The 22,433-nt window shown below is 60.8% G+C and overlaps 2 protein-coding genes across 2 annotated transcripts; both read right to left on the minus strand.

Moving 5' to 3' along the window:
- Positions 1-3,379: 3,379 nt before the first annotated feature.
- On the minus strand, positions 3,380-6,499 carry LOC134509068 (sperm-associated antigen 4 protein-like). Its single transcript, XM_063321538.1, has 6 exons — positions 6,024-6,499; positions 5,763-5,832; positions 5,155-5,255; positions 4,485-4,652; positions 4,047-4,136; positions 3,380-3,520 (listed from the first exon to the last, which is right to left on the minus strand). Exons 1-6 carry the CDS (start codon positions 6,081-6,083, stop codon positions 3,380-3,382), a joined length of 630 nt encoding a protein of 209 aa, XP_063177608.1. The 5' UTR covers positions 6,084-6,499.
- Positions 6,500-13,579: 7,080 nt separating this feature from the next.
- Positions 13,580-18,141, minus strand: LOC134509069 (SUN domain-containing protein 1-like). Its single transcript, XM_063321539.1, has 7 exons — positions 17,852-18,141; positions 17,201-17,327; positions 15,963-16,032; positions 15,355-15,455; positions 14,685-14,852; positions 14,247-14,336; positions 13,580-13,720 (listed from the first exon to the last, which is right to left on the minus strand). The coding sequence occupies exons 1-7, from the start codon at positions 18,139-18,141 to the stop codon at positions 13,580-13,582; spliced, it is 987 nt and encodes a 328-aa protein (XP_063177609.1).
- Between the last annotated feature and the right edge of the window lie 4,292 nt (positions 18,142-22,433).

The following is a 22,433-nucleotide window of genomic DNA, read 5'->3' on the forward strand; positions in this document are numbered from 1 at the left end:
GAGGAAACAGGCAGAGCCCTGTTTTGCACTGCCTCCATGCCACGAGAGCCGAGGCCCTGGCCAGGAGACAGCCTTTGGGCAGCCCACCGGGAGACATCCCCGCCGTGCTGAGACCGAAACAGCAGCAGGCGCAGCAGGGCAGCACAACTGCTTCTCACCTCGACTGCCCCCGGCCCCCATAGCACCAACCTGCCCCTGGGCAGGCGTCTCAGAGGCCTGGCGGTCTACGGGGAGAGGGGAGCAGCTGCCCTCCTCCACAGCCCCCACCTCTTCCCAGGGCCTCTGCAGCACAAGGGCCAGAGCCCTCTCTGAAACAGCCCCCACGGCTTCTCTCCCTCACCACAGACCCACCAGGACGCAGCAGCAGCAGCAGCAGCAGCAGCAGCAGCAGCAGCAGCACGGGGCCGGGGGTCCCAGCGAGGCGAGGGCTGGGCTCTCGCGTGGCTCTGCCAGAGGCGGCTCAGAACCCTGCACCGTGGTTGCAGCAGGGGCCCACAAACGGCTTGTGCTGGAGAGCAGCAGGAACTTGCGGGTTCCAGTCGGAGCAGTTTCCAAGGGCCGAGCCAGAGGAATCATACAATCATACAATCATAGAATCATAGGGTTGGAAGGGACCTCTGGAGATCATCAGGTCCCACCCGCCTGCCAGAGCAGGGTCGTCTTAGAGCAGGTTGCCCAGGATTGTGTCCAGGTGAGTTTTGAATGTCTCCAGAGATGGAGACTCCACCGCCTCCCTGGGCAGCCTGTTCCTGTGCTTTGCCACCCTCGGGGTAAAGAAGTTCCTCCTCATGTTTCGGTGGAACTTCCTATGGTCAAGTTTGTGCCCGTGACCTCTTGTCCTGCCGCTGGGCACCACTGAAAAGAGCCTGGCCCCATCCTCCTGACACCCACCCTTGAAGTATTTAGAAGTGTTGATAAGGTCCCTGCTCAGCCGTCTTTTTTGCAGACTGAAGAGACCCAAATCCCTCAGCCTTTCCTCATAAGAGAGGTGCTCCAGTCCCCTAATCCTCCTGGTAGCCCTTTGCTGCACCCTCTCCAGCAGTTCCCTGTCCCTCTTGAACCGGGGAGCCCAGAACTGGACACAGTACTCCAGGTGCGGCCTCACCAGGGCAGAGTAGCGGGGGAGGATGACCTCCCTCCACCTGCTGGCCACAGGAAGCAGGGCGGGAGGAGAGAGGGGAAGAAAATGGGTGGCGTGGAGCAGGCTGTGGGGAGAGGTGTGCCAAGAGATCAGGGCTGTCTCGCCGGAGAGATGTGTTAGTGTTTCTTTTCTTCCTATATGAGAAGCAGGAGTTCATAGGTTGCTCACAGGCAAGTCCATTAGATGCGGAGAAATTCCCCGAATCAAGAGGTTGGTTTGGGTTTGTGACAGACGCCCGTGGACAGTATGGCCAGACACTAGACGCGACCTGTCCTGGGACTGGAGCAATAACTGCAGGGGCTGTGATACTGCGGCAGGAGCCCTTGTGCTGGAGCTTCAGACCCCTCAAGGGTCCCAGCCATGGCTGCACCCCATGTGGGCCCCCACTAGACCCAGTCCCCAGATGCACGGTGTCCCCTGAAGGGAATGGGGGGGGAGCTCATGAGCTCTGGGGATCCTGACCCCCAACGCTGCCAGGCTCTGACGACTCCTGCCTGGGGTGAGACTCAGGGACGGCCCTCACGGAATCACGGAATCATGGAATCTTCAGAGTTGGAAGGGACCTCTAGAGATCATCTAGTCCAACTCCCCTGCTAGAGCAGGATTGCCTAAAGCACGTCCCTCAGGGCTGCATCCAGGCGGGTCTTGAAAATCTCCAGAGAAGGGGACTCCACAGCCTCCCTGGGCAGCCTGTTCCAGTGCTCTGTCACCCTCACCATAAAGAAGTTTTTCCGTGTATTTGAACGGAACTTCCTATGTTCTAGCTTGTGCCCATTGCCCCTTGTCCTGTCGCTGGGAACCATTGAAAAGAGCCTGGCTCCGTCCTCCTTAAACCCACCCTTTAGATACTTGGAAACATTAATCAGGTCCCCCCTCAACCTTCTCTTCTCCAGGCTAAAGAGTCCCAGCTCTTTCAGCCTTTCCTCATAAGGGAGGTGCTCCAGTCCCATAATCATCTTGGTTGCCCTACGCTGGACTCTCTCCAGTAGTGCCCTGTCCCTCTTGAACTGGGGAGCCCAAAACTGGACACAGTACTCCAGTTGTGGCCTCACCAGTGCAGAGTAGAGGGGGAGAATGACCTCCCTCGACCTACTGGCCACAGTCTTTCCTATGCAGCCCAGGATGCCATTGGCCTTCTTGGTGACAAGGGCACACTGCTGGCTCATGGATAATTTGCTGTCTACCAGGACCCCCAGGTCCTTCTCCTCAGAGCTGCTTCCCAGCATGTCCGCCCCTAACCTATACTGGTGTTTGGCATTCTTCCTTCCCAGGTGCAGGACCCTACACTTGTTTTTGTTGAACCTCATTAGGTTCTTCTCTGCCCAGCTCTCCAGCCTGTCCAGGTCACGCTGGATGGCAGCATGGCCCTCTGGAGTGTCGGCCACCCCTCCCAGCTTGGTATCATCAGCAAACTTGCTGAGGATACACTCTGTCCCCTCATCTAGGTCATTAATGAATATATTGAACAAAATTGGTCCAAGTATTGACCCCTGAGGGACACCACTCGTTACAGTCCTCCAACTGGACTCTGTGCCGCTGATCACAACCCTCTGAGTTCTGTCACTCAGCCAGCTCTCGATCCACCTCACTGTCACCTCATCTAGCCCATACTTCCTCAGCTTCCTAATGAGGATGTTATGGGAGACAGTGTCAAAAGCCTTGCTAAGGTCAAGGTAGATGACATCTACGGCTCTCCCCTCATCCAGCCAACCCGTTATAACATCATAGAAAGCTATCAGATTGGTCAGGCATGATTTGCCCTTGGTAAATCCATGCTGACCACTTCCAATAACTTCCTGTTCCTCTATGTGTTTGGAGACGACATCCAGAATGAGTCGCTCCATTACCTTCCCAGGGACAGAGGTGAGACTAACCGGCCTGTAGTTCCCTGGGTCCTCCTTCTTGCCTTTTTTGAAGATTGGAGTGATGTCAGCCTTCCTCCAGTCCTCAGGCACCTCTCCTGTTCCCCATGACCTTGTTCCTCGTGCCAAAGGATTTCATCAAGGACCTTAGGCAAGGAAAGGCTACGGGAGCGTCGTCTCCTTTTGCTCGGTTAGGAAACATCTCCTTGGTGGAGAGAAAGCGGAAAGCCTGAGGAAGGCCTCAGCCTGCGAAAGGCAGAAGTTGGCACCTTTGAGGGGGCCTCTGAAACGACATTGCTCTGCACCAGACTAACGGCCGCATCCCTCTGCTCTGTTTCTCAGTTTTCTGCTTTAATTTTTATTGAGGGAAGAAGGTCTACACAGGTGTCTGGCCGACGGCCTTCCTTCCCATGATCTTCCCATGCACTTGCACTCGATAAATGCAGGTGTATCCTGGTTTTCCCCAGTTGCTCCGTATGCCAAGTTTCAGAAACGGAAAGCCTCTGGGAATCCCATTCTGCAAAGAAACCGTGGCAAAAAGCAGCGTTACTCCGGGGTGTAAAGAGTGAGAGCAGGCTCTGTGCGTCTTCCTCTGACCGCCCGGCCTCTGCCCCGGGCCCTTCTCCCCTCCCCTCCTCCCACGCAGGCGGCAAAGGACCCCTGTGCCCCTGCAGAGCAAACGCCCGGCCTCGGGGAGGTGGCGGGCAGCCGTGGAAACCTGCGGCTCGCTGGTGCCGGGGAAGCAGGGCCCAGGGAAAGTCCTGCTGCCAGGGCAAGGTGCTGGGCATCCGCCCTGCCACCGCCTGCCCGGCGGCTGCAGCTGGGGAGCTGCAGGGTCCAACACAGACATGGGGCTGATCTGCTCTTCCGTCTGCTTTTGCCTCCCTGACGGATGCCACTCTTCCCCCGCATCCCACCCATGTTTCTCTCGGCCACGGTCAGGCCCCTGTCCCAGCAGGGACCGTCTGCACTTCTTCTGCAAGCGGCTTGCTGGCCAACCGGCGTTGCTGCCCTGGCCTCTTGCCCAGACGCACACACTGTACCTGCAGAGGGAAGGTCTCATTTGGCCCTTTCTGCAGGGTGTGGGGAGATGTCCCCAGCAGAGTTTCTTGCTCGCCTTCCTCATCCGGTCCCTTGGAGATAAAGCACAGGGGAGGAAGTCAGTCGTGACCCGAGCACCAGGAAACACTCATGCCAGACCCGCGCCCATCATCTGCACCCCACTCCTGCGGCTCCAGTGCGGTCTGGCGCAGGATGCGGTGGGGCTGAGTGTCCTCCTTGTGTGTTGCTCAGGGGCCCGGAGGTGCTGGGCCAAAAGGTGCTGAGGGAGCCTTAGGAGGGGTGATACCACCCGGCACGTCCCTTGAAATGTCCCCTCAGGGAACGGCAGAATCTCGGCAGATGCGCAGAGAGCAGCAAGTCCCCGTTAGAGCTTTTGCCCGCGGCCAGGTCCCAACCCCCAGTGCCCGGCAGAGACTTACAGAGACAGTGAAATCTCGGGGGGCACTGCTGACAGTCCCCAGCGCAGAGGCCATCTTTGAGGTTTGATCTCTGGTGATGGCTGTCGCTTGTATTTGTGTGGGGGACCGGATCAGCTGCTTGCTCCGAGACCATTGGAAAGGCCAGTAGTATCCTGGCAAGGCATCCGGCTGAAAGCGGAGAGCAAGAGGATGGAACGTGAGGGCATGATGGGAACAGGAGGACATGACGGGGCCCGTGTGCTCCCGTGGAGCCAGGAGCACAGGCGGCACTGCCCCTGTGGGCTGTGCTTGTGCTCGAAACGAACGGCGTGTTGGGAAGCGGACAGGAGCTCTGCAGCCAGCAGCTCTGCAGCCTCCCACCCCCTCCACTGCCCCCGTGGGAGAGGGACAATCAGAGCTGTGGCAGGGAAATGGCGTCCCGAAGGAGAAGTATCTTCACCCAGCAGGGACCAGGGAGGGTGGGCAGGAAGCTCAGCTCAGCGCAGCCCCTTTCTGAGGGCAACTGCTGTTTTCTAGGGAGCCAAGCCCTGTGGGAGACCTCAGGTGCCTGGCACCGCCCCGGTGCCGGGGCCTTGGGCAATGCCATTGGCCTGAGGGGAGATGCCCCAGGACTTGCCCCACACCTTCAAAGAGGCAAGAGAAGCAGCAATGACGGTTTCTGCTCCTGTACCTGCACAAAGGTGTCCTGGGGGGCTGGAGCACACAGGAACCAAAACACCCTGCAGAGTCCTGCAGAGCTGCTGGACGATCTCTGCAGGTCCATGGCAGCCCCTGAAGGGAGAAGAGCGCAGGTGACTGCAAAAGGCCCAGGCTCAGAGCACCTGGTGGTTGCAGGCAACTACTAAGGCTGCCTGCCAGCCCCACAGCCAGCAGCGCACGCTTGGAGGTGCCCCAGGAGAAGGAGGGGATCCCCGTGCCCCACGCCCCTCCCGGCTGCACAAAGAGAAGGTCTGCGGGTGCTGGGAGACAGCAAGCCCCCTGGGGAAGAGCTGCAGACCCAAGCCGAGGCCGCGCTGCGTGGACAGCCCGTCCGCTCGCTTTTGTTCCCCAGCAAAGCTCAGCGGAGAGGGAGAGGGCAGAAATGCTGCCAGGGGCACCAGCGAGGGGTCCGACGGCAGGGCTGGGCCCAGCTCTGCCACAGTCACGCTCTTGGGCGCCGTGGTTTCGTTCAATCTCCCTACGCTTTGTCGAGCAGTGTCTGCAGCGCAGCCTCCTTTTGGGAGCACCGAGCAGGAGTTCAGTGCGATGAGAGCCCTGCCTGCCTGCGTCCATCCGTACCTGCCTCTTTCAGAGCCCAGTCAGACATCTGCGTGCTTGCAGACATTGCCTCTCCCATTAGCCGAACTTCCTGGAAAGACACATGGGAGCAGGGGAAATGACCACAGGTCCCTTGGCCAGGGCAAGGGGCTTTAGAGCGGAGAAGCTCGACCAGCAGCCCCTGGCAGGGGATGGCTGTGTGGGGTGAGCAGGAAAAGCCCACCAAGTGGCCCAGGAAGGGCCTTGCCCGTCCCAGCCCTCTTTCCCAAAGTGCAGCATCACCTCCTTGCTAGCATCGATCTCTGCAGCCAGGCGCCTGATCTCCTTCCTCAGGAGTTCCATTGCTGGGGATTGTTCCCTGCAGTCACCAGGAAAGCAGATCTCGTCAGAGCGCTGCCCAGCCCCTCCCAGAGCCTCCAAGCTCAGGGAGAGCAGAGAGAGGGGCGCTCGAGCCCCCTTTTCTTTCCCTGGTTTGTAAGCGCTTCCCTCCCCCTCCGGGTTGAGCCAAAGGCCCAGGCAGGAGCGAAAGGCATGAGCCCTGGGCACAGCGCAAGGGAAGGCAAATAGCACGGGCTCATCTGCCGCTAGCCCGCCAAAGGTGCTGCAGGTGAGGAGAGAGGAGAGGGCTCTTACCGTAGGGACCACAGGTTGGCTGATGCCTGCCCCAGCGGCACCTGAAAGAGAAAGGCTCTCCCTTTGAGTCCCCGAGCTGCCGGGGCTTTCCAGAGCCGGTGGCTCTAGGAAGGCACAGCAGAAGCTGCTGCTGGTTCTCTGGGTCACTGCCTGGAACCGGAGCGCTGGGCCATTTCCCCACCCACCGCCAGCAGGGCTCCTCCGTGGGCCTTTCCTGTCCCACAGCAGCAGTCACTGACCTGTGCCACATCCTCTGCCCCCTGCATCCACATGAGCTGCAGGATCCCGCAGCAGGAACCAACTGTAATTCACATGAGCAAGAGAGAGTTGTTTTAGGAGGGTTTCTGACAATGCTTGGAGTCCCGCGGTCTCCTCCCCCAGCACGGTGGCAAGAGGCTGGCTGGGGACATGGGGCAAGGGTGCAGAGAGAGGTTGCGGCTCCAAGAAGGGAGCCTCTCTCTCCTTGGGCCTCGGGGCTCTGCACAGCCCTGCTTCCCGGGCACGCTGGCCGCCCCACAGCTACGCCCCATTTCCCCTCCCCGCTCTGCGCGTAGGGAGCATCTTGGGAGCTCCCTGAGCTGCAGACGTGGGAGGCTGGAAAGGCCCCCCTCGCTCCTCTGCCTCACGCTGAAGCCCGCGCTCCCTGCCTCCGTGCCTCCGCTGGCAGCAGAGGAATACTCACCAAGAGCAGCCAGGTTCAACAAGAAAAGGATCGTGAAGATCCTCTTCACGTTCAAGGTGACGATCTCTTGCCTGAAAAAGAGGGAGTTCTGGCTTAGCAGTGGCCAAGGGCAGAGCCCTGCACGAGGGGACTTTCTCTTCCAAGCCAAGGAGCAGGAATTTTGGAGGAGCCAGGGTCTGCTGGTGGGGAGCATCGCCAGCCTCCCCCTGCTCGCCCTGACCCACTGTCACCCCTCGTCTCCGTGTCCCCACTGCGCACGTCTTGTACTCACAGGGTGGAGATGCCTGTGCCGAGGCATCTCTGGACGGCGTCCACAGCCGCTGGCAGACCGAAGACCAACCCTGGGCAAAGAAACCGCAGAAAAGCCTGAGGACCCTTCTTGAGGACACTGGTCCAAGGCGTGCCAGATCCCTGCAGGGAGGTGGGCGCCGGTCCTCCCTCCCTGGGGGCAGGGGCAGGGCCGTGGTTCTGCCCTGGAGAAGGGGGCAGCTGGGCGCAGCCTGGGAGTGGGGTACAAGGGCCGGGCAGGATCCCCTCGCAGGCAGGGCACTGCTGGCGTGCCTGGGCAGGGGGGCTGGCACGAGTCCCGGCCTACCCCGTGGTTAGTGCAGTATCCCACAAAGACACGGGCACGGTAGCCATCTCCGTCATGGTCACCGGGAGGCGAGGTGGCCCCAGGCCTCCCTCGGGGCAGGATGAGGCTGGGCGTGCAGGCCCGTGGCTCCCGGCCGAGCCAGGCAGGCTTGGTGCAAACACGGGGCGAAAGGCAGCACTGAACTTACGCTTCTTTTCTGCAGCCCTGCGGCGTGCGGGCCTGGGCCGTCTGGTGCCCTGAGCCTGCCGAGACCTTGCCCGGCTGCCCCTGGCCCGTCTTCTTCTCCCCATCCTCGCGAGCAACGAAGCTCTCCCGCAAGCTTAGGTGGCCTCCTTCAGCCGCAGGAGCGTTGTGTGTGTGCGGGCAGATCCCTCCTGGAGATAGCCGGGAGGAGAACGCCTGCCACAGGCACACAGGCAGCAGCACACCGCGAGACCACATCTTATGGCCCACGGTGCATGACCTCACAAAGCCTGTCCCCGCACGGTCTGAGGTCGTGGCTGTGATGTCAGAGGAGGAACTGCAGGAGGGGTGGGGGGGTGGAGAGAGACCCCGCTGCCCGCTTGGCCGCTGTGCTTTGCATTTGTGAGCAGACAGTGTTGAAAACACAGCAATGTTTCAGGTGGTGCTGGGCAGTGCCTGCAGAGCGCCAAGGCTTCCTCTGGTCCTCTCTGTGTGTCCCCGAGCGAGTGGGCTGAGGCTGGGCGAGAGGCTGGGAGGGGACACAGCACGGAGAGCCAAGCCAAAGGGACCCAAGGGCTGCTCCACGCCATGGATTGTCAAGCTCCGCAATAAATCCTGGGCCTTTGGTCTTTCCAACGCAGCCATTTCTTGGGGACTGGCTGGGCATCGGTGTGCTGGGGTCAACCCACCGCAGCCTGGGTCGAGAAAGGAGGGTGTTTGCTGTGTGCTTTATAGGCTCTCGGTGGACCAGGCAGGTTCCTGGGACGGGGGGGCACAGGCTGCCCCGAGGGCAGTGGGGATCTCGTGTGGTGGCACGGGGACATGGTGTGTAGCGAGCATGGCCCCCTGCCTTCCCCCTGCCTGGGCAGGGCCTGCCATGCCAGACGGGGGTGTCCCATGGAGCAAGGAGGGTTCGGTGCCTCAGGGTGACACGGGCTGGGGCTGCACGGGGCTTTGGCCCACTCAGCCCCTCTGGCTCCACATTGTCATGGGGAGCTTCAGCCACCAAATTGGCCCCAGGGACATGCCAAGGGGCTGCTGCGCCCCTCCATCCTCAACGGGACACACGAGCACCCAGGACACCCCAATGTCCCCTTCTGGGACAAGCCAGCTTGCAGGGCCTTGCCGGGCCATGATGAGAGTGAGCACCTCTAAGGACAAAGACGGAGCCCTGCTGTGCACTGTCTCCACGCCGTGCGAGCGAAGAGCGGGGGGAGCCGCCAGTGTGGAGGCCCTGTCCAGAAGACGGGCCTTGGGAAGCCTCTGGGCTTCCGTCCCTGCCACGGCCCCTCCACCGGCCACAGTCCCTCCACCGAGGGAGACCAGGGCTGTGGCCAGACCATAAGCAATGCTGAAGACCAACCTTGCTCAACGACACTGGAGAAAAGCCTGCGGACTGTTCTCTAGGTGGCCGGCCCTTCAGGGCGTATGCCAGACCCCTGCGGGAGGTGGCACTGGTCCTGTGCACTCCCTCCACAAAGCATGGGCAGGGGGCTGGGTTATGCCCTGGAGAGGGGGGCAGCCCTGCCACAGAGGGCCTGGCAGGTTCCCCTCGCAGGCAGGGCGCTGACGGCGTGCCTGGGCAGGGAGAACAGATGAGGCTTTGGCCTCTTGGCCTCTGCCGTACCGGTGTACCCTCTGGTTACTCCAGGATCCCACAAAGACGTGGACATGGTACCCAGCTCCACATGGGCACGTAGGGCAGGTGGCCCCAGGGCTCCCTCGGGGCTTGATGACGCTGGTTCTGCGGGGCCGTGGGTCCCGGCTAAGCCAAGCAGGCTTGGTACAGTCATGAGGAACATCGCTTCCTTTTCTCAGGCTGAACTCAACAGCACTCGGGCAGAGCTCAGACTCTCCTGCGCTCAAGGCAGGTTTCTAAGCCTCGCGGCTTTTACTATGCCTACAGCTCCTGACAGCTTCCCCCTCCGGAACAACCAGCCCTGCATTAGGCTCTGTGTGTCCTATCCACCAGCTGATGTCTCCAGGAGAGACTGTCTGCTGTCTGCTGCTCTCCTTCAGAGGGCTGTTAATGCCCCTTGTGCTCTTGGAGGAGCCCTTCTCCTCTTCATCTTGGGGAGAAACGAAGCTCTCCTCCAAGCCTATGCCCACTTGCTCCACTGCAGGAATGCTGCCTGCCCAGGGGTGGACACTCAGGCAACAGCCACCAAAATGTGGCCAAGGGAACACCTGCCATGAGCCCAGAGCCACCAGGACAGCACGAGCTCCTTCCAGGTGGGAGACAGTGGCTCACAGTGCCGTGGGGCTGGGCTTGGTGGCCACTCGCCTTTTCTCCAGCACTGCAGCTGCAGCGTGCTGGCCCGTTCCAGCTGGTGCCCTGCTCCTCGGGAGAGGGGCTACCCCTCTGGGAGGAAACAGGCAGAGCCCTGTTTTGCACTGCCTCCATGCCACGAGAGCCGAGGCCCTGGCCAGGAGACAGCCTTTGGGCAGCCCACCGGGAGACATCCCCGCCGTACTGAGACCGAAACAGCAGCAGGCGCAGCAGGGCAGCACAACTGCTTCTCACCTCGACTGCCCCCGGCCCCCATAGCACCAACCTGCCCCTGGGCAGGCGTCTCAGAGGCCTGGCGGTCTACGGGGAGAGGGGAGCAGCTGCCCTCCTCCACAGCCCCCACCTCTTCCCAGGGCCTCTGCAGCACAAGGGCCAGAGCCCTCTCTGAAACAGCCCCCACGGCTTCTCTCCCTCACCACAGACCCACCAGGACGCAGCAGCAGCAGCAGCAGCAGCAGCAGCAGCAGCAGCAGCACGGGGCCGGGGGTCCCAGCGAGGCGAGGGCTGGGCTCTCGCGTGGCTCTGCCAGAGGCGGCTCAGAACCCTGCACCGTGGTTGCAGCAGGGGCCCACAAACGGCTTGTGCTGGAGAGCAGCAGGAACTTGCGGGTTCCAGTCGGAGCAGTTTCCAAGGGCCGAGCCAGAGGAATCATACAATCATACAATCATAGAATCATAGGGTTGGAAGGGACCTCTGGAGATCATCAGGTCCCACCCGCCTGCCAGAGCAGGGTCGTCTTAGAGCAGGTTGCCCAGGATTGTGTCCAGGTGAGTTTTGAATGTCTCCAGAGATGGAGACTCCACCGCCTCCCTGGGCAGCCTGTTCCTGTGCTTTGCCACCCTCGGGGTAAAGAAGTTCCTCCTCACGTTTCGGTGGAACTTCCTATGGTCAAGTTTGTGCCCGTGACCTCTTGTCCTGCCGCTGGGCACCACTGAAAAGAGCCTGGCCCCATCCTCCTGACACCCACCCTTGAAGTATTTAGAAGTGTTGATAAGGTCCCTGCTCAGCCGTCTTTTTTGCAGACTGAAGAGACCCAAATCCCTCAGCCTTTCCTCATAAGAGAGGTGCTCCAGTCCCCTAATCCTCCTGGTAGCCCTTTGCTGCACCCTCTCCAGCAGTTCCCTGTCCCTCTTGAACCGGGGAGCCCAGAACTGGACACAGTACTCCAGGTGCGGCCTCACCAGGGCAGAGTAGCGGGGGAGGATGACCTCCCTCCACCTGCTGGCCACAGGAAGCAGGGCGGGAGGAGAGAGGGGAAGAAAATGGGTGGCGTGGAGCAGGCTGTGGGGAGAGGTGTGCCAAGAGATCAGGGCTGTCTCGCCGGAGAGATGTGTTAGTGTTTCTTTTCTTCCTATATGAGAAGCAGGAGTTCATAGGTTGCTCACAGGCAAGTCCATTAGATGCGGAGAAATTCCCCGAATCAAGAGGTTGGTTTGGGTTTGTGACAGACGCCCGTGGACAGTATGGCCAGACACTAGACGCGACCTGTCCTGGGACTGGAGCAATAACTGCAGGGGCTGTGATACTGCGGCAGGAGCCCTTGTGCTGGAGCTTCAGACCCCTCAAGGGTCCCAGCCATGGCTGCACCCCATGTGGGCCCCCACTAGACCCAGTCCCCAGATGCACGGTGTCCCCTGAAGGGAATGGGGGGGGAGCTCATGAGCTCTGGGGATCCTGACCCCCAACGCTGCCAGGCTCTGACGACTCCTGCCTGGGGTGAGACTCAGGGACGGCCCTCACGGAATCACGGAATCATGGAATCTTCAGAGTTGGAAGGGACCTCTAGAGATCATCTAGTCCAACTCCCCTGCTAGAGCAGGATTGCCTAAAGCACATCCCTCAGGGCTGCATCCAGGCGGGTCTTGAAAATCTCCAGAGAAGGGGACTCCACAGCCTCCCTGGGCAGCCTGTTCCAGTGCTCTGTCACCCTCACCATAAAGAAGTTTTTCCGTGTATTTGAACGGAACTTCCTATGTTCTAGCTTGTGCCCATTGCCCCTTGTCCTGTCGCTGGGAACCATTGAAAAGAGCCTGGCTCCGTCCTCCTTAAACCCACCCTTTAGATACTTGGAAACATTAATCAGGTCCCCCCTCAACCTTCTCTTCTCCAGGCTAAAGAGTCCCAGCTCTTTCAGCCTTTCCTCATAAGGGAGGTGCTCCAGTCCCATAATCATCTTGGTTGCCCTACGCTGGACTCTCTCCAGTAGTGCCCTGTCCCTCTTGAACTGGGGAGCCCAAAACTGGACACAGTACTCCAGTTGTGGCCTCACCAGTGCAGAGTAGAGGGGGAGAATGACCTCCCTCGACCTACTGGCCACAGTCTTTCCTATGCAGCCCAGGATGCCATTGGCCTTCTTGGTGACAAGGGCACACTGCTGGCTCATGGATAATTTGCTGTCTACCAGGACCCCCAGGTCCTTCTCCTCAGAGCTGCTTCCCAGCATGTCCGCCCCTAACCTATACTGGTGTTTGGCATTCTTCCTTCCCAGGTGCAGGACCCTACACTTGTTTTTGTTGAACCTCATTAGGTTCTTCTCTGCCCAGCTCTCCAGCCTGTCCAGGTCACGCTGGATGGCAGCATGGCCCTCTGGAGTGTCGGCCACCCCTCCCAGCTTGGTATCATCAGCAAACTTGCTGAGGATACACTCTGTCCCCTCATCTAGGTCATTAATGAATATATTGAACAAAATTGGTCCAAGTATTGACCCCTGAGGGACACCACTCGTTACAGTCCTCCAACTGGACTCTGTGCCGCTGATCACAACCCTCTGAGTTCTGTCACTCAGCCAGCTCTCGATCCACCTCACTGTCACCTCATCTAGCCCATACTTCCTCAGCTTCCTAATGAGGATGTTATGGGAGACAGTGTCAAAAGCCTTGCTAAGGTCAAGGTAGATGACATCTACGGCTCTCCCCTCATCCAGCCAACCCGTTATAACATCATAGAAAGCTATCAGATTGGTCAGGCATGATTTGCCCTTGGTAAATCCATGCTGACCACTTCCAATAACTTCCTGTTCCTCTATGTGTTTGGAGACGACATCCAGAATGAGTCGCTCCATTACCTTCCCAGGGACAGAGGTGAGACTAACCGGCCTGTAGTTCCCTGGGTCCTCCTTCTTGCCTTTTTTGAAGATTGGAGTGATGTCAGCCTTCCTCCAGTCCTCAGGCACCTCTCCTGTTCCCCATGACCTTGTTCCTCGTGCCAAAGGATTTCATCAAGGACCTTAGGCAAGGAAAGGCTACGGGAGCGTCGTCTCCTTTTGCTCGGTTAGGAAACATCTCCTTGGTGGAGAGAAAGCGGAAAGCCTGAGGAAGGCCTCAGCCTGCGAAAGGCAGAAGTTGGCACCTTTGAGGGGGCCTCTGAAACGACATTGCTCTGCACCAGACTAACGGCCGCATCCCTCTGCTCTGTTTCTCAGTTTTCTGCTTTAATTTTTATTGAGGGAAGAAGGTCTACACAGGTGTCTGGCCGACGGCCTTCCTTCCCATGATCTTCCCATGCACTTGCACTCGATAAATGCAGGTGTATCCTGGTTTTCCCCAGTTGCTCCGTATGCCAAGTTTCAGAAACGGAAAGCCTCTGGGAATCCCATTCTGCAAAGAAACCGTGGCAAAAAGCAGCGTTACTCCGGGGTGTAAAGAGTGAGAGCAGGCTCTGTGCGTCTTCCTCTGACCGCCCGGCCTCTGCCCCGGGCCCTTCTCCCCTCCCCTCCTCCCACGCAGGCGGCAAAGGACCCCTGTGCCCCTGCAGAGCAAACGCCCGGCCTCGGGGAGGTGGCGGGCAGCCGTGGAAACCTGCGGCTCGCTGGTGCCGGGGAAGCAGGGCCCAGGGAAAGTCCTGCTGCCAGGGCAAGGTGCTGGGCATCCGCCCTGCCACCGCCTGCCCGGCGGCTGCAGCTGGGGAGCTGCAGGGTCCAACACAGACATGGGGCTGATCTGCTCTTCCGTCTGCTTTTGCCTCCCTGACGGATGCCACTCTTCCCCCGCATCCCACCCATGTTTCTCTCAGCCACGGTCAGGCCCCTGTCCCAGCAGGGACCGTCTGCACTTCTTCTGCAAGCGGCTTGCTGGCCAACCGGCGTTGCTGCCCTGGCCTCTTGCCCAGACGCACACACTGTACCTGCAGAGGGAAGGTCTCATTTGGCCCTTTCTGCAGGGTGTGGGGAGATGTCCCCAGCAGAGTTTCTTGCTCGCCTTCCTCATCCGGTCCCTTGGAGATAAAGCACAGGGGAGGAAGTCAGTCGTGACCCGAGCACCAGGAAACACTCATGCCAGACCCGCGCCCGTCATCTGCACCCCACTCCTGCGGCTCCAGTGCGGTCTGGCGCAGGATGCGGTGGGGCTGAGTGTCCTCCTTGTGTGTTGCTCAGGGGCCCGGAGGTGCTGGGCCAAAAGGTGCTGAGGGAGCCTTAGGAGGGGTGATACCACCCGGCACGTCCCTTGAAATGTCCCCTCAGGGAACGGCAGAATCTCGGCAGATGCGCAGAGAGCAGCAAGTCCCCGTTAGAGCTTTTGCCCGCGGCCAGGTCCCAACCCCCAGTGCCCGGCAGAGACTTACAGAGACAGTGAAATCTCGGGGGGCACTGCTGACAGTCCCCAGCGCAGAGGCCATCTTTGAGGTTTGATCTCTGGTGATGGCTGTCGCTTGTATTTGTGTGGGGGACCGGATCAGCTGCTTGCTCCGAGACCATTGGAAAGGCCAGTAGTATCCTGGCAAGGCATCCGGCTGAAAGCGGAGAGCAAGAGGATGGAACGTGAGGGCATGATGGGAACAGGAGGACATGACGGGGCCCGTGTGCTCCCGTGGAGCCAGGAGCACAGGCGGCACTGCCCCTGTGGGCTGTGCTTGTGCTCGAAACGAACGGCGTGTTGGGAAGCGGACAGGAGCTCTGCAGCCAGCAGCTCTGCAGCCTCCCACCCCCTCCACTGCCCCCGTGGGAGAGGGACAGTCAGAGCTGTGGCAGGGAAATGGCGTCCCGAAGGAGAAGTATCTTCACCCAGCAGGGACCAGGGAGGGTGGGCAGGAAGCTCAGCTCAGCGCAGCCCCTTTCTGAGGGCAACTGCTGTTTTCTAGGGAGCCAAGCCCTGTGGGAGACCTCAGGTGCCTGGCACCGCCCCGGTGCCGGGGCCTTGGGCAACGCCATTGGCCTGAGGGGAGATGCCCCAGGACTTGCCCCACACCTTCAAAGAGGCAAGAGAAGCAGCAATGATGGTTTCTGCTCCTGTACCTGCACAAAGGTGTCCTGGGGCGCTGGAGCACACAGGAACCAAAACACCCTGCAGAGTCCTGCAGAGCTGCTGGACGATCTCTGCAGGTCCATGGCAGCCCCTGAAGGGAGAAGAGCGCAGGTGACTGCAAAAGGCCCAGGCTCAGAGCACCTGGTGGTTGCAGGCAACTACTAAGGCTGCCTGCCAGCCCCACAGCCAGCAGCGCACGCTTGGAGGTGCCCCAGGAGAAGGAGGGGATCCCCGTGCCCCACGCCCCTCCCGGCTGCACAAAGAGAAGGTCTGCGGGTGCTGGGAGACAGCAAGCCCCCTGGGGAAGAGCTGCAGACCCAAGCCGAGGCCGCGCTGCGTGGACAGCCCGTCCGCTCGCTTTTGTTCCCCAGCAAAGCTCAGCGGAGAGGGAGAGGGCAGAAATGCTGCCAGGGGCACCAGCGAGGGGTCCGACGGCAGGGCTGGGCCCAGCTCTGCCACAGTCACGCTCTTGGGCGCCGTGGTTTCATTCAATCTCCCTACGCTTTGTCGAGCAGTGTCTGCAGCGCAGCCTCCTTTTGGGAGCACCGAGCAGGAGTTCAGTGCGATGAGAGCCCTGCCTGCCTGCGTCCATCCGTACCTGCCTCTTTCAGAGCCCAGTCAGACATCCGCGTGCTTGCAGACATTGCCTCTCCCATTAGCCGAACTTCCTGGAAAGACACATGGGAGCAGGGGAAATGACCACAGGTCCCTTGGCCAGGGCAAGGGGCTTTAGAGCGGAGAAGCTCGACCAGCAGCCCCTGGCAGGGGATGGCTGTGTGGGGTGAGCAGGAAAAGCCCACCAAGTGGCCCAGGAAGGGCCTTGCCCGTCCCAGCCCTCTTTCCCAAAGTGCAGCATCACCTCCTTGCTAGCATCGATCTCTGCAGCCAGGCGCCTGATCTCCTTCCTCAGGAGTTCCATTGCTGGGGATTGTTCCCTGCAGTCACCAGGAAAGCAGATCTCGTCAGAGCGCTGCCCAGCCCCTCCCAGAGCCTCCAAGCTCAGGGAGAGCAGAGAGAGGGGCGCTCGAGCCCCCTTTTCTTTCCCTGGTTTGTAAGCGCTTCCCTCCCCCTCCGGGTTGAGCCAAAGGCCCAGGCAGGAGCGAAAGGCATGAGCCCTGGGCACAGCGCAAGGGAAGGCAAATAGCACGGGCTCATCTGCCGCTAGCCCGCCAAAGGTGCTGCAGGTGAGGAGAGAGGAGAGGGCTCTTACCGTAGGGACCACAGGTTGGCTGATGCCTGCCCCAGCGGCACCTGAAAGAGAAAGGCTCTCCCTTTGAGTCCCCGAGCTGCCGGGGCTTTCCAGAGCCGGTGGCTCTAGGAAGGCACAGCAGAAGCTGCTGCTGGTTCTCTGGGTCACTGCCTGGAACCGGAGCGCTGGGCCATTTCCCCACCCACCGCCAGCAGGGCTCCTCCGTGGGCCTTTCCTGTCCCACAGCAGCAGTCACTGACCTGTGCCACATCCTCTGCCCCCTGCATCCACATGAGCTGCAGGATCCCGCAGCAGGAACCAACTGTAATTCACATGAGCAAGAGAGAGTTGTTTTAGGAGGGTTTCTGACAATGCTTGGAGTCCCGCGGTCTCCTCCCCCAGCACGGTGGCAAGAGGCTGGCTGGGGACATGGGGCAAGGGTGCAGAGAGAGGTTGCGGCTCCAAGAAGGGAGCCTCTCTCTCCTTGGGCCTCGGGGCTCTGCACAGCCCTGCTTCCCGGGCACGCTGGCCGCCCCACAGCTACGCCCCATTTCCCCTCCCCGCTCTGCGCGTAGGGAGCATCTTGGGAGCTCCCTGAGCTGCAGACGTGGGAGGCTGGAAAGGCCCCACTCGCTCCTCTGCCTCACGCTGAAGCCCGCGCTCCCTGCCTCCGTGCCTCCGCTGGCAGCAGAGGAATACTCACCAAGAGCAGCCAGGTTCAACAAGAAAAGGATCGTGAAGATCCTCTTCACGTTCAAGGTGACGATCTCTTGCCTGAAAAAGAGGGAGTTCTGGCTTAGCAGTGGCCAAGGGCAGAGCCCTGCACGAGGGGACTTTCTCTTCCAAGCCAAGGAGCAGGAATTTTGGAGGAGCCAGGGTCTGCTGGTGGGGAGCATCGCCAGCCTCCCCCTGCTCGCCCTGACCCACTGTCACCCCTCGTCTCCGTGTCCCCACTGCGCACGTCTTGTACTCACAGGGTGGAGATGCCTGTGCCGAGGCATCTCTGGACGGTGTCCACAGCCGCTGGCAGACCGAAGACCAACCCTGGGCAAAGAAACCGCAGAAAAGCCTGAGGACCCTTCTTGAGGACACTGGTCCAACGCGTGCCAGATCCCTGCAGGGAGGTGGGCGCCGGTCCTCCCTCCCTGGGGGCAGGGGCAGGGCCGTGGTTCTGCCCTGGAGAAGGGGGCAGCTGGGCGCAGCCTGGGAGTGGGGTACAAGGGCCGGGCAGGATCCCCTCGCAGGCAGGGCACTGCTGGCGTGCCTGGGCAGGGGGGCTGGCACGAGTCCCGGCCTACCCCGTGGTTAGTGCAGTATCCCACAAAGACACGGGCACGGTAGCCATCTCCGTCATGGTCACCGGGAGGCGAGGTGGCCCCAGGCCTCCCTCGGGGCAGGATGAGGCTGGGCGTGCAGGCCCGTGGCTCCCGGCCGAGCCAGGCAGGCTTGGTGCAAACACGGGGTGAAAGGCAGCACTGAACTTACGCTTCTTTTCTGCAGCCCTGCGGCGTGCGGGCCTGGGCCGTCTGGTGCCCTGAGCCTGCCGAGACCTTGCCCGGCTGCCCCTGGCCCGTCTTCTTCTCCCCATCCTCGCGAGCAACGAAGCTCTCCCGCAAGCTTAGGTGGCCTCCTTCAGCCGCAGGAGCGTTGTGTGTGTGCGGGCAGATCCCTCCTGGAGATAGCCGGGAGGAGAACGCCTGCCACAGGCACACAGGCAGCAGCACACCGCGAGACCACATCTTATGGCCCACGGTGCATGACCTCACAAAGCCTGTCCCCGCACGGTCTGAGGTCGTGGCTGTGATGTCAGAGGAGGAACTGCAGGAGGGGTGGGGGGGTGGAGAGAGACCCCGCTGCCCGCTTGGCCGCTGTGCTTTGCATTTGTGAGCAGACAGTGTTGAAAACACAGCAATGTTTCAGGTGGTGCTGGGCAGTGCCTGCAGAGCGCCAAGGCTTCCTCTGGTCCTCTCTGTGTGTCCCCGAGCGAGTGGGCTGAGGCTGGGCGAGAGGCTGGGAGGGGACACAGCACGGAGAGCCAAGCCAAAGGGACCCAAGGGCTGCTCCACGCCATGGATTGTCAAGCTCCGCAATAAATCCTGGGCCTTTGGTCTTTCCAACGCAGCCATTTCTTGGGGACTGGCTGGGCATCGGTGTGCTGGGGTCAACCCACCGCAGCCTGGGTCGAGAAAGGAGGGTGTTTGCTGTGTGCTTTATAGGCTCTCGGTGGACCAGGCAGGTTCCTGGGACGGGGGGGCACAGGCTGCCCCGAGGGCAGTGGGGATCTCGTGTGGTGGCACGGGGACATGGTGTGTAGCGAGCATGGCCCCCTGCCTTCCCCCTGCCTGGGCAGGGCCTGCCATGCCAGACGGGGGTGTCCCATGGAGCAAGGAGGGTTCGGTGCCTCAGGGTGACACGGGCTGGGGCTGCACGGGGCTTTGGCCCACTCAGCCCCTCTGGCTCCACATCATCATGGGGAGCTTCAGCCACCAAATTGGCCCCAGGGACATGCCAAGGGGCTGCTGCGCCCCTCCGTCCTCAACGGGACACACGAGCACCCAGGACACCCCAATGTCCCCTTCTGGGACAAGCCAGCTTGCAGGGCCTTGCCGGGCCATGATGAGAGTGAGCACCTCTAAGGACAAAGACGGAGCCCTGCTGTGCACTGTCTCCACGCCGTGCGAGCGAAGAGCGGGGGGAGCCGCCAGTGTGGAGGCCCTGTCCAGAAGACGGGCCTTGGGAAGCCTCTGGGCTTCCGTCCCTGCCACGGCCCCTCCACCGGCCACAGTCCCTCCACCGAGGGAGACCAGGGCTGTGGCCAGACCATAAGCAATGCTGAAGACCAACCTTGCTCAACGACACTGGAGAAAAGCCTGCGGACTGTTCTCTAGGTGGCCGGCCCTTCAGGGCGTATGCCAGACCCCTGCGGGAGGTGGCACTGGTCCTGTGCACTCCCTCCACAAAGCATGGGCAGGGGGCTGGGTTATGCCCTGGAGAGGGGGGCAGCCCTGCCACAGAGGGCCTGGCAGGTTCCCCTCGCAGGCAGGGCGCTGACGGCGTGCCTGGGCAGGGAGAACAGATGAGGCTTTGGCCTCTTGGCCTCTGCCGTACCGGTGTACCCTCTGGTTACTCCAGGATCCCACAAAGACGTGGACATGGTACCCAGCTCCACATGGGCACGTAGGGCAGGTGGCCCCAGGGCTCCCTCGGGGCTTGATGACGCTGGTTCTGCGGGGCCGTGGGTCCCGGCTAAGCCAAGCAGGCTTGGTACAGTCATGAGGAACATCGCTTCCTTTTCTCAGGCTGAACTCAACAGCACTCGGGCAGAGCTCAGACTCTCCTGCGCTCAAGGCAGGTTTCTAAGCCTCGCGGCTTTTACTATGCCTACAGCTCCTGACAGCTTCCCCCTCCGGAACAACCAGCCCTGCATTAGGCTCTGTGTGTCCTATCCACCAGCTGATGTCTCCAGGAGAGACTGTCTGCTGTCTGCTGCTCTCCTTCAGAGGGCTGTTAATGCCCCTTGTGCTCTTGGAGGAGCCCTTCTCCTCTTCATCTTGGGGAGAAACGAAGCTCTCCTCCAAGCCTATGCCCACTTGCTCCACTGCAGGAATGCTGCCTGCCCAGGGGTGGACACTCAGGCAACAGCCACCAAAATGTGGCCAAGGGAACACCTGCCATGAGCCCAGAGCCACCAGGACAGCACGAGCTCCTTCCAGGTGGGAGACAGTGGCTCACAGTGCCGTGGGGCTGGGCTTGGTGGCCACTCGCCTTTTCTCCAGCACTGCAGCTGCAGCGTGCTGGCCCTTTCCAGCTGGTGCCCTGCTCCTCGGGAGAGGGGCTACCCCTCTGGGAGGAAACAGGCAGAGCCCTGTTTTGCACTGCCTCCATGCCACGAGAGCCGAGGCCCTGGCCAGGAGACAGCCTTTGGGCAGCCCACCGGGAGACATCCCCGCCGTGCTGAGACAGAAACAGCAGCAGGCGCAGCAGGGCAGCACAACTGCTTCTCACCTCGACTGCCCCCGGCCCCCATAGCACCAACCTGCCCCTGGGCAGGCGTCTCAGAGGCCTGGCGGTCTACGGGGAGAGGGGAGCAGCTGCCCTCCTCCACAGCCCCCACCTCTTCCCAGGGCCTCTGCAGCACAAGGGCCAGAGCCCTCTCTGAAACAGCCCCCACGGCTTCTCTCCCTCACCACAGACCCACCAGGACGCAGCAGCAGCAGCAGCAGCAGCAGCAGCAGCACGGGGCCGGGGGTCCCAGCGAGGCGAGGGCTGGGCTCTCGCGTGGCTCTGCCAGAGGCGGCTCAGAACCCTGCACCGTGGTTGCAGCAGGGGCCCACAAACGGCTTGTGCTGGAGAGCAGCAGGAACTTGCGGGTTCCAGTCGGAGCAGTTTCCAAGGGCCGAGCCAGAGGAATCATACAATCATACAATCATAGAATCATAGGGTTGGAAGGGACCTCTGGAGATCATCAGGTCCCACCCGCCTGCCAGAGCAGGGTCGTCTTAGAGCAGGTTGCCCAGGATCGTGTCCAGGTGAGTTTTGAATGTCTCCAGAGATGGAGACTCCACCGCCTCCCTGGGCAGCCTGTTCCTGTGCTTTGCCACCCTCGGGGTAAAGAAGTTCCTCCTCACGTTTCGGTGGAACTTCCTATGGTCAAGTTTGTGCCCGTGACCTCTTGTCCTGCCGCTGGGCACCACTGAAAAGAGCCTGGCCCCATCCTCCTGACACCCACCCTTGAAGTATTTAGAAGTGTTGATAAGGTCCCTGCTCAGCCGTCTTTTTTGCAGACTGAAGAGACCCAAATCCCTCAGCCTTTCCTCATAAGAGAGGTGCTCCAGTCCCCTAATCCTCCTGGTAGCCCTTTGCTGCACCCTCTCCAGCAGTTCCCTGTCCCTCTTGAACCGGGGAGCCCAGAACTGGACACAGTACTCCAGGTGCGGCCTCACCAGGGCAGAGTAGCGGGGGAGGATGACCTCCCTCCACCTGCTGGCCACAGGAAGCAGGGCGGGAGGAGAGAGGGGAAGAAAATGGGTGGCGTGGAGCAGGCTGTGGGGAGAGGTGTGCCAAGAGATCAGGGCTGTCTCGCCAGAGAGATGTGTTAGTGTTTCTTTTCTTCCTATATGAGAAGCAGGAGTTCATAGGTTGCTCACAGGCAAGTCCATTAGATGCGGAGAAATTCCCCGAATCAAGAGGTTGGTTTGGGTTTGTGACAGACGCCCATGGACAGTATGGCCAGACACTAGACGCGACCTGTCCTGGGACTGGAGCAATAACTGCAGGGGCTGTGATACTGCGGCAGGAGCCCTTGTGCTGGAGCTTCAGACCCCTCAAGGGTCCCAGCCATGGCTGCACCCCATGTGGGCCCCCACTAGACCCAGTCCCCAGATGCACGGTGTCCCCTGAAGGGAATGGGGGGGGAGCTCATGAGCTCTGGGGATCCTGACCCCCAACGCTGCCAGGCTCTGACGACTCCTGCCTGGGGTGAGACTCAGGGACGGCCCTCACGGAATCACGGAATCACGGAATCTTCAGAGTTGGAAGGGACCTCTAGAGATCATCTAGTCCAACTCCCCTGCTAGAGCAGGATTGCCTAAAGCACGTCCCTCAGGGCTGCATCCAGGCGGGTCTTGAAAATCTCCAGAGAAGGGGACTCCACAGCCTCCCTGGGCAGCCTGTTCCAGTGCTCTGTCACCCTCACCATAAAGAAGTTTTTCCGTGTATTTGAACGGAACTTCCTATGTTCTAGCTTGTGCCCATTGCCCCTTGTCCTGTCGCTGGGAACCATTGAAAAGAGCCTGGCTCCGTCCTCCTTAAACCCACCCTTTAGATACTTGGAAACATTAATCAGGTCCCCCCTCAACCTTCTCTTCTCCAGGCTAAAGA

This window comes from Chroicocephalus ridibundus, chromosome Z, assembly GCF_963924245.1.
Source record: "Chroicocephalus ridibundus chromosome Z, bChrRid1.1, whole genome shotgun sequence".
NCBI lineage: Eukaryota > Metazoa > Chordata > Aves > Charadriiformes > Laridae > Chroicocephalus > Chroicocephalus ridibundus.